Source organism: Sinohyriopsis cumingii, chromosome 17, assembly GCF_028554795.1.
Source record: "Sinohyriopsis cumingii isolate HCF-2022 chromosome 17, ASM2855479v2, whole genome shotgun sequence".
Taxonomy (NCBI): domain Eukaryota; kingdom Metazoa; phylum Mollusca; class Bivalvia; order Unionida; family Unionidae; genus Sinohyriopsis; species Sinohyriopsis cumingii.
Genome location: NC_142977.1, coordinates 44,084,091 through 44,095,726, shown reverse-complemented (window position 1 = coordinate 44,095,726; position 11,636 = coordinate 44,084,091). Strand labels below are relative to the sequence as shown.

Sequence of the window (11,636 nt, the reverse complement as noted above, 5' to 3'; positions counted from 1 at the left end):
CAATGTCCTTCCCAATCAAATTTTTTTTGATGTGGAAGTTCATGACGAGCAAATGCAACAGTGGATGGATAGCAATGTCAAATATGACAAGAAAACCCGTACACAAAATCAAAAGTACACCACCTATCACTTGTTCATTCCCCCAGGCTATTATTTTAGTGGTCAACATTTGGTCAGCACCATAGCCTCCAGGTTTAATGTCGTGTTTCTGAAAGCTTTGGAGCATGTCAACAAAAGTGTCACCATGGAGTACCACAAAGCAGCTCGTCGCTTCTTGATGAAATTTGAACGAAGTAAAATCGTGTCCATTTTATTTTGTCCTGAATTGTTTGACATGTTGGGCGGAGACATGGACATGAGAAAGGCCATGCTCAAGAAAAACGAATTACCCATCGTTTACGACAACGAGTCTTTTAGCAAGTTATTTCGTGCCCCGGTAGAACTGAACCAAGGACTGAATTTGATGTTCGTGTATTCCGATGTGGTGGAGTACAATGTGGTGGGACACACCTCCGTACCGTTACTGCGTGTCATTCCTTTCAAAGTAGATTCTGCCACGGGCGCTGACGAGGAAGGTGGAAACACTTACCACGTCCACCGCGAATTTGTCCATCCTCACTATTTGCCTGTCAGCAAGTCGTATTTGGACACGGTCAACATTGCTATAAAAGGAGATCTGGGACAAAATATTCCATTCACCAAAGGAAAAGTCACGGTGAAACTCCATTTTCGAAAACGGTTCTCTCACGACTCGTAAGTAAGTCATGTATCCAGTGTACCGAGGGGTTGCTCGACAGCGAGGACACGGCTTAGGAGACATGTTAAAATCGGCCTTTCGTTCGGTGGCCCCAGTGTTGAAACCGATGGTGACACGCGGATTGCACGCCTTTTAAAGATGCGGCACTGACGCAAGGCAAAGAATTTCTCCAAAATGTCATCATCGACAAACAAAACCCTAAAGAAGCCTCCATGAGGGCAGGCAAAAATGTCTTGCTGCAAACGGGCAAAGACATTTTAGGCCAACGAGAAACACCTATAAATGCCCTGCACGCTACCGAGTCAGGCATTCAGCAAGGACAAGGCAGAAAGAGACGACGAAGAAAACACCCTTTCACCAGACTTCAAGCGAGAAAGGCCAAGAAAAGAAGAACCGTTCGAGACTTAGACGTTTTCGATTATTGAGAAAAGAGACAAAAAAATGATGCACCGAGAATCTTGCGCTTGTTCCAAGACGGAACTGGATCTGTTTGTCATGCCCCCCACGATGATGACGATGCAAGAATCCCAGTGGGTGGAATTTCACCCCGTCTCCTCACTGACCGATTCCGCTCCCATCGAGTTTGAAGTCAAAGGACAGCCCGAAGATTACATCGATCTGAATAGCAGTTACTTGTACCTGAAAGTCAAAATTCTAGATAAGACTGGAGGTGCTATAGACGATGAAGCAGTAGCTCCCGTCAACAAGTTCATGCATTCCTTGTTCAGTGGAGTGGACTTGTACTTGAATAACAAACTGGTCAGTAGCAGCATGGATACTTACCCTTATCGTGCCTACCTGGAAAATCTCTTGACGTACGGAATAGATGCCAAGAACACTCATCTCAATGCCTGTGTGGTATGGGAAGTTGACGAACCTACCAAGTTTGAAATATTGGAAACTGATGAAAAGAAAGACAACAATGATGGATTTCTAGAACGAAGAAAGAGAATCACGGGAGCCGACACAAGTTTAGAACTGATGGATCGTTTGCATTTGGACATGTGGTTGCAAGAAAAGTATTTGCTGAACGGGGTGGATGTCCGCCTGAGACTGAATCGTAGCAGTGCCGCTTTCCATTTGATGGCTGATAGTGACGGTTACAAAACCAAAATCCTAGAAGCCAGACTCTACGTACGCCGTGTGGAAGTGTTACCTAAAGTGGGAAACGACATCAGTCAGACGTTGAGCAGAACGACCGCCAAGTATCCCATACGACGCGTGGAAGTGAAAACCTTCACCATTCCCAAGGGACAGCGATCCATGATCGAAGATCATCTGTTCCAAGGACAGTTACCCAAACGTTTGATCGTTGGTATCGTCGAGAATACAGCCTTCAACGGAGCTGCCGAAAAAAATCCTTTCTACTTTCAACACTTTGGCGAGGCCAAAATCGAAGTCAGTCGCGATGGCAAGACCTTGTGTACCCGACCTTTCGAACCTGACTTTACCAAGAAGAATTACTTGAGATCGTACTTGTCCCTGTACGAAGCCACCGGACAGTTAGGAACCAATACCAGTCACGGTATTACGTACGAGGATTATGCAGGAGGCTACGCTTTGTGGGCTTTCGATTTCACTCCAGACCAAGGCAGCGACGAGGGACATTTCCACCCTATAAAATCCGGCCAGATTCGTGTGGAAATTCAGTTTAAAGACCGAGACCCTGATGAAACGGTGAACGTCATCCTGTATGCAGAATTCGATAATACCATAGAAATCAACAGTTTGAGAGAAGTCATCCTAGATTACTAGAAACCATGGAAGACTGTTATCCCTCTTTACCTAGTGGAGAAACTTTTAGCGTTGGATTAATGTTAAAAAATGTTAGAGTTGTTGTTGTTTAGTGTTAAGTGATTTTTGAATAAAAAATGTTGTGTTTTGAAAAAATTGTTTGATGTTATATTGTTGGATTATTGTTAAAAATGTTAGAGTTGTTGTTTAGTGTTAAGTGATTTTTGAATAAAAAATGTTGTGTTTTGAAAAAAATGCCTTTGTCTTTTGTTTAGCTATAAGAATGTTGGATTGATGCTCTTTCATTTCTTACTATCCCTCTCATGACACTCACTAAACGTTGCGACTCAAAAACCGTGTGGGGGATGTTTTCCTTCACGTCCGCGCTTTAACTTTAAGAACCGGGTTGTTTCCAGTCTAACCATCCATTGTCGACTCATCCTCCTAAGAAGATGTGTTCCAAACTAGCTAAGCTCAACGAAGCCTACGTGAATTTGCATAGGGTCAGACACAGTCTGATACCGAAGCCAGAAGAAATAGAGAATGTGAGAATGTTAAAAATCACTGAAGACCTGATAGAAGAGCTTTTCAGAGAAGAAATGAACAGGGAAAAAGAAGAATGGACATAGAAGTACAGACTTCAGAGACAGCAGCAACAGCAGCAACAACAACAACAGCAGCAACAAGAACCTGAAGCTGACAGAGGCTTTGTCGATTGTCGTATCGACACCAAAGAGTTCTTCTTCTCTTTCCGAAGAAGCAGACCTATCGCCAGAAAGTCTATCCTCAGAGGACATCGCATTCTTAGAAACTAAAAGATTGCCATAGCAAACAAAAAAACAGCCCTTTTCAGGGCTACCCAATACTCTAGAAAAGAAATAACAATCCATTTGCCAATGTGTGTAGGTAGAGTAGTGTGAAAATAAACACTAACTCTTTTTTTAAAAAATGTGAGGGTATGTGTTTGTGTTTGTAAGTGGTTAAGTAAGTTGGTATGGATAGTAGATTAAAATGATGTCTTTTTTTGGTGTTTGAGGTGTAAATTTGGGGTTAGATTGGATTGCTTTGCGTATGTGGATAGTCTATTGAAGTGATTTATAAAAAAATTTTTAAAATAGTGATGGGTAGCATAAAAAAGTGAGTGAGTGTTTCTTTTAGGTCCGCGCGTTGTTGTTTTTTGGTCATGATCTAGGTAAGATCAATTTTATGTTTTAGGGGGATGTTTTCCATCACGTCCGCGCTTTCACTATAAATTGAAACTCGCTGGGCAGTCTAGCTACCCTTGTTGATTGATCAACACAAGAATGAATAGCAGAATAAGCAAACTTCTTGAACTCCAGATATATCTGGAATATGTCAGGCGCCTGTTAAATGAACTGGCCGCGGAGGCTATAGTAGAAGAGGAAAGAATGAAGAACGAAGAGGAGTAGAGAAGACAGAGGGAAGAGGAGGAAAAGAAACTAGAAGAGAGGATGTCGTACAATATTCCCGAGACAGAGGATTGGGGTGTTGAAGCGAATCATCCTCCCTCTGCGCTCCCCAGAAGAAAGGTGAAAGGAGACTGGGGAAGAAGATGCGTGTGTGGCGCCAGGCCAGGAAGGTGCAACCATTAGATAGGTGCATCTGGAGTTCAAAAAAAACCAGCCCTTTTAAGGGCTACCCAATACTCTAGAAAAGAAATAACTATCGATTTGCCAATGTGTGTGTGTGTGTGTGTGTGTAGGTAGAGTAGTGTGATTATAAACACTAACTCTTTTTTCATAGTGCGAGGGTATGTGTTTGTGTGTTTGTGTTTGTAACTGCTCACGTACTATTGTGTGGATAGTAGATTATGGATTTTGTTTATTGTTTCTTAGCGTATGTGGAGAGTATAGTTTGGGTTTTGTAACCGCTCACGTACGATTGTGTGGATAGTAGATTATGGATTTTGTTTATTGTTTCTTAGCGTATGTGGAGAGTATAGTTTGGGTTTTGTAACAGATCACGTACGATTGTGTGGATAGTAGATTATGGATTTTGTTTATTGTTTCTTAGCGTATGTGGAGAGTATAGTTTGGGTTTTGTAACCGCTCACGTACGATTGTGTGGATAGTAGATTATGGATTTTGTTTATTGTTTCTTAGCGTATGTGGAGAGTATAGTTTGGGTTTTGTAACAGATCACGTACGATTGTGTGGATAGTAGATTATGGATTTTGTTTATTGTTTCTTAGCGTATGTGGAGAGTATAGTTTGGGTTTTGTAACAGATCACGTACGATTGTGTGGATAGTAGATTATGGATTTTGTTTATTGTTTCTTAGCGTATGTGGAGAGTATAGTTTGGGTTTTGTAACCGATCACGTACGATTGTGTGGATAGTAGATTATGGATTTTGTTTATTGTTTCTTAGCGTATGTGGAGAGTATAGTTTGGGTTTTGTAACCGATCACGTACGATTGTGTGGATAGTAGATTATGGATTTTGTTTATTGTTTCTTAGCGTATGTGGAGAGTATAATTTGGGTTTTGTAACCGATCACGTACGATTGTGTGGATAGTAGATTATGGATTTTGTTTATTGTTTCTTAGCGTATGTGGAGAGTATAGTTTGGGTTTTATTATATGAAATGAGAAAAGTAGGGGGATGTTTTCCTTCACGTCCGCGCTTTCACTATAAGAACCCATAGTATTCGTCGTTCAAACCATTCTACAAAGAAGATGGCTTCTAACCAAATGGACAAAATACAAACATTGCAAGACGTTTTAGACAACTTAGGAATGATGGAACAGATGTTAATAAGACTCGTTGAAGACCATTATTCCTATAGTCCCCATCGTGTAAAGATGGAAATTAATAACTTGAGAAAGGTAAAGGACAAGATAATGAAAGAGATAAAGGAGGAGAAGGAGGATGAAGAGGAAAGGATAAGGATGAGAGCATGGAATGAAAAAATTGAAAAAGAAGAAGAAAATGAAAAGAGGAAGAAAGAAGAGGAGGAAGAGAAGAAGAAAGAAGAGGAGGAGAAAAAAAAGAAAGAAAAGAAGAGAAAGAGAGTTGGAGATAAAATAAGAAGTTGGTGGAGAAAAAGAAGAAATTAGAATCAGAAGAAGAAGAAAACCCAAAGGCCCTTTTCAGGGCCAGCCATATTTCTCGAAAAGAGATAGCCTTTCCATTGCCTACCCTTTTTTAAATTTAAATTTAAATTTAAATTTAAAAAAACTTTTTTAAAAAAGAAAAAAACAAAATCCCATATTCAATTCCCCTTGTCCCTAGACAAACCCAAACTCTATTCCCATGTTCAATTCCCCTTGTCCCTAGACAAGCCCAAACTCTATGTTAAATTCCCATTGTCCCTAGAGTAGCCCAGCGTTTTTCTCCATGTTAAATTTCCATTGTCCCTAGAGTGGCCCAGGGGTGTTTTTAATGCAAATTCCCATTGTCCCTAGGGTGGCCCCATTTACTACTCATTATGTTGATGTAGTTGATGAAATGACTCTGCTATTATTTTTAGCCAAGAAAATGAAACCTAACAAAATTTCTCGCTCAAATGAACCGTTTTAGATAAAAAATCATTAAAATTGAATTAATGCAGCTCTGTTATTGGTTGTTTAAAAATGTTCCCCTGTTTATCTCTTTCTCTAAGAAATATAGCTATTTTGAAGACATTTTTGGACTTATTATTTTTGGAGTAATTCAAGTTCTCAAGGTATGCTCTATTTTCCAGTCAGCTCAGTTTGCCAGCGGCAAGCTGATTGTTATAAAATGTGTAAATCCGTGTGTGTGTGTGTGTGTGTGTGTGTGTGTACACACACACACACACACACACAGATTAGACAGAGAGATTAGAAAACGTCATTATTCGGAATCCCCAGGTGACAGTCAAGTAGAATTACTAACTGATGAATGATATCACTAAGATCTGTGCAGTTTTTTGGTTGGTTTACTTTGTCAATTTTGCTCCGAATCATCGGTCATTTATAATTGCGTTTGAAGTTAATTGTTCCTTATTTGGCCATTACTGAGTTTCGGATTTAGATTTCAATCTGGACAAAAGCATATCCATTCCGTATCTTAGTGGGAAAGACGCTTGTTATGATCTATGACCATTTGTACGCGTTTTGTCGATTGTGTACGTCCGCGAACATTTAAACAGTGTGATAGAAAGTTACGTGAAATGATGGATGCTTTAAATTTAAACGTGTTAAAGGAATATATGCCTTCTGCAGTGGTGACACTGTTATTCCTTGGTCTGGTACCATGGGGTAGATCGGCTTGGCTTAAAGCTGAGTTGGCTATAACCGTTTTATTTGCAGGTGTTTGCATTTTCATTCCTGACACGTTTCTGAAAATTCAGGTGCGCAGATACATTTAATGTTGGTTATTGTCAACAAAATTTGCATGCATGTACCTATTGCTTCGTGATATATTAATTACTTCTCTAATTTGATTTCTTGTTTTCTCTAGAGAACTTTTCATTAGTTAGGGATAACGGGACATATTTAAAATGTTATCTCGGGTTCATCAGTATCGTATTTTTGTGAAGGTCAGATAATCAGAAATAATAAATTAGCAAATGAATTGTACTCCTTTTCATGGTTTTTGCTCATAACAAGTGCAAACAACTTATTTTGTTGCCTGCCCAAAATTTTGTACCAATATATATATATATATAGTAAGTTTCGTTTGACATGTCTATAAAGTAGTGTAGGGGTTAGTGCGGGCTTTGTCGCCAAATATATTTTTTAAACCATTAAGACAAAAACGCCAGATTAAAGCAAAATATTTCCCTAATTTTGAAAGTATAAACATTGTAGAAAAACTAGTAGAAAGTAATAGTAGATGTTTTGTAGTTGAGCAGTGTAGAACAGAACAATTTCCCTGAGTGGTCTAAAGCACTCACCGTTCTGGATCACTGCCATATCACCTCTGTCTGCATGTGTTCGAGTCCAAGGTTCGGCTAGCGTGGGTATGTGGGAAAGCCTGTCAGTAGCTTCTCGTGGGTCGGTGGTTCTTCCCTGGGTTTTCCAGGGTTCTTCCTCCACCAGTCATACTGGCTGCCATGCTGTGTGTGCTGAAAAATGGCATTAAACCCTAGAACAACAACAACATAACAATTTAGAAATTCTTTCTTCATAAAAACAATTGTGGACTGGAATCATCTGAGTGGCTGTTGTGTGTGTGCAATGAGTGAAAAGCTTCAAGACAGCTCTTGAACAGTACTATTAACTTTCTAGCTGGCTCTCTCTTCCAGTGCAAATTTGTGCCTTAACTGGCCATGCACTGTACAGATTCAGGTTTAGTCCTACAATGTAAGACATAGATCATGTTTTTGTTTTAGGGCAATGTCTTACTAGCCAAATAATGGCCTTGTATAGCGTGTTCCGATGTTGGTTGATATCCAATATAGTCAAAGTTTCAGGAATATGTCACACACTTGGCAGCCTATATTGAGACACTTCCACTAATTTATGTGTAATTAATATGCTTACTGTGCTGTCTTTATCCTGGTGTAATGAAAATATGACACTAGCAGATGGATGCATTTTCATGTTCTGTTGACATGCATTTTAATGCGTAAGTAGGTTCATGTGGGGGATATGTTTCTTGAACGAATTATTGCTTACAGTTCCAGTAGTTATAATATATTTTTATTAATTTGGTTAAAGAATAATATTTGACTTAACCCGATTTCAGCTTTCCCGGCTTTTTTTGCTTTCCAACCAACTGAAATGTAGGCCAATGAAACTTGAAAACAGGTCCATTTCTTTTGTGAAAATTTGAATTTATTAGATCTGACAAAAACATTATAACTTTACTTTGTAGAAAAGTGTCGTTATTGGTTGCCAATTGTGTGTGATATTCCTGAAAATGTGACTTCTGTTACACTGTTAGTTGATATCAAAACATGCTACACAACGCTGTTGGACAGTAAGACCCATCACCCCCCAGAACAAAAATATCGGGTGATGTGTCTTATGTTGTAGGACTAATGCAGATTCAGAAAGTGAGCATTTTTTGTACAGTGTAAATATTAAATACAAATCCAGTAATGGGATGTTTTTGGGGTTAATTCTTGAAACAGTCACTGGAAAATATAACCAGACAGTTCTTGAGGTGTAATTTACAAATGTTTGTGGTATATAAAAGAATTTTTTAAAAATCTGTTGGCCAATCTACAATTTGTAGTTTTTAATTGCTCAAAATTTGCAATTATGAATATATCCAATCCAAAAATTAAATTATTTGAAATGCTATGATTTATTCATTTTTTATTCACTTGAAAGTGAAAAACAAAAGGGAATGGTAACATCTACCTCCTTGCTTTTCAAATAAATCTATAAGGACAATGTAATAGGACAATCCAGGTATTTATTCCTTACCAATGCCTACCTGTATGATACATTTTTTAAGACTAATTCATCTAAAACTTGTTTTTATGAATGCAGGTTTACATAAAATATATATTTTTCTGTAATATTTCCTATGAAAAGTTAAATACAGTACTGTATACACCTTTTTTTTTTTGCTTTCTTGTATTATGCTGATATTTTTTGTCATAATATTAACTTATATTTTAAACTGTATAATAATGATAAAATCACAGACAAATGAAGATGGTTATGCAAGGGGGATGGATGTTACAACAGCCTGAGATGTGAGAAGCCTTAAAAACTGTAAAAGTTTTTTAAAACATTACAGGGGGAGGGGGTCTTATTCTTTTAACAGAAAATGATCACATCTGCAGAAGATATGAAAAAAAATTACATTAATCGTTTTAACTACTAAAAATAATTTCATGCCCAAATGTATCAAGCAAGTTTGATACTGTATTGTAGCAGTAATAATAAAACTGTGCTGGTTACTGGTAGCAATAGCAACGTTATTTATATTCCTTATATTATATTTTTATAGTTGCTACCAAAGGAGTCTGATGTTTTATCACTAAAGTAGTTTATGATAAGTCACCTTTTCTGAACTATAAATATAGGTATATTTATTGTACTGAAAAGGTGGTTTTATATTTTCATGGATTTCATTGTACTTTATCAATAAAACTTCAGACTGTGGTTGCTACCTCTACCAGCTGCTCAAGGGAGAGAACTGACATATATTTCCAGTTAAAGATGAGACGAGGGGTGTATTTTATAATAGCTCTATTCCCACGAAATGAAGATAAGTACTAAAAAGTTTTGAACACATTCCATATTCAGATACATAAATAAAGCCTCTCCTGCATGAAACCCTCATTGATCCACACATTTTGTGGATTTTTCAGGAAATTTTTATCTGAGCCATATAAAATTATTACCTTTGCGCAGGTTATGACATAACATTTTCCAGCTATTCATGAAATTATCCAATTAGAGTTAAAAGAACGGGAGCGTCATAAGAAGGGTACCCTCTCTGTAAAAAAATATTAACATGGTGGCACTCGGCTCAACTGAAGACCCTCCAAGTTATCTTGTTATCACTACATCAGTTTGGGTACTGTCATTGATGGATGATTTACCTCTTGTGGCGCTTGAATGTAACTTGTATTGCTCAGCGATACAAGGAAACTTATAATTCTAAATTGCATGAAAATCAGATAACGCCTTCAGTAAAGTTTGTTCTAAGTACTCATCCCTTTATTTAGACCAAGTAGATCTCCAGTTTCTTTTCTGACATTATTGGTAGCAGAAAGACCAAATGGGCCAGGCTGTATTTCATACAGAAGCTTTTACCCTTCAGTTAGTTCTGCTGGATGCTCTCAGTAGTAATTAATACATTTTTTTCAAGTGACCTTTGTATGCAGATGGTAAGTAAATCTCTCTTCTTTCTACCCATATCATTAAATCCTTAAGAACAATCATATTTATTTTAATTATTTCTGTCAGAACACTACACCAGTGAATCCGTCATTTACTAACCTTTTCTTAAATTGCTGATGCATGCATGGAAAACAGCATCACCCCAAGGCAAGAGTAATGCTTATAACTTTCTAGTGAGGACTATACAAACTAATAGCTGAGTCCAAGGCTCGGCTAGCGTGGGTACGTGGGAAAGCCTGCCAGTAGCTTCTCGTGGGTCAGTGGTTCTTCCCTGGGTTTTTCAGGGTTCTTCCTCCACCATTAATACTGGCCGCCATGTATAGCCTATCGTGTCCTGAAAAATGGCGTTAAACACTACAACAACAACAAAACTAATAGCTGAGTAATGCTTGCAAAAGAACTGCAGTTAAGTCCATTACTCTTACCTAGGTGCTGATGTTGCCTTCTACACATGCATCAGAAATTTTAAAAAAAGGTCAGTAAATGATGTGTAAACAGGTGTTCTGTTCCAACAGGGATTGATACTGAAAAGTTAGTGCTCTAAAGGATTTAATTTCTTGGGTCAGTAGAAGAGGGATTTTACTTACCATCCATATACAAAGGTCAGATATTAAAATAAATTTATTACTTGCTTGCAAGGATTTGATTGAATTTATTTGAGGGTGAAATCATTCATTATGAAATATGGCCTGGCCCAGTTGGTCTCCACTACCATTAATGTTAGAAAGAAAACAAAAGCGGAGATCTACTTGTTGTTCTATATTTAGCCTACAGTGTAGGATGCCAACCCTGATATTTATGTTGTTTGGGTCTGCCTAAGCAAATGGACTCGTGTAGTGTGTTCCCCGGTCAACTAACAGAGGAATGAAAGGCCAAATTTTCAGGAATTTATCACACACTTGGCAGCCCATGTCAGCACTTTTCCACAAATTAATGTCTATTCCCTTCTGTTGGACTATGCTTATTCTGATGTCATTTTCTTGATGGATTAAAATTTAGACAGAAGCAAATGCCCTTTCAAGTACTGTTGACATATATTTCAGTTGACTGGAATGCCGTGGAAATGGGAATGCCAAAATTGGTTCAAACGATGATAAGTATCTTTAGTGAAACAAAGCTATCTAATCACATTCATCAATATTACAGAGGTCTCACTAGGATTTTAAAACTAGGAGTCCAGGACTCCTGTTTTGGGAAAAATAAGAGTCCCACCAGCAAATGTTGCAGTCCCCTTCCAGAAGCATATTGGGCATACCTGAAGTGGCTAAATTTCCAGACAAGAAGAACACGGTGATTGCCATTGAATTTAATTTTCTAAATTATTTACACCACTGACATATAGCTCTTGTTTGTC

The 11,636-nt window shown here is 38.1% G+C and overlaps 1 protein-coding gene across 1 annotated transcript in view; it reads left to right on the top strand.

Annotated features, from left to right (window-relative positions):
* Window positions 1-6,613: 6,613 nt before the first annotated feature.
* The window catches only part of LOC149778528 (uncharacterized), a 50,821-nt gene continuing 45,798 nt past the window's right edge, over window positions 6,614-11,636 (top strand). Inside the window, exon 1 of the mRNA XM_089939402.1 lies at window positions 6,614-6,825. Within this exon, the coding sequence (XP_089795528.1) occupies window positions 6,646-6,825 (180 nt within the window). The 5' untranslated portion in view covers window positions 6,614-6,645. The remainder of the gene's footprint in view (window positions 6,826-11,636) is intronic.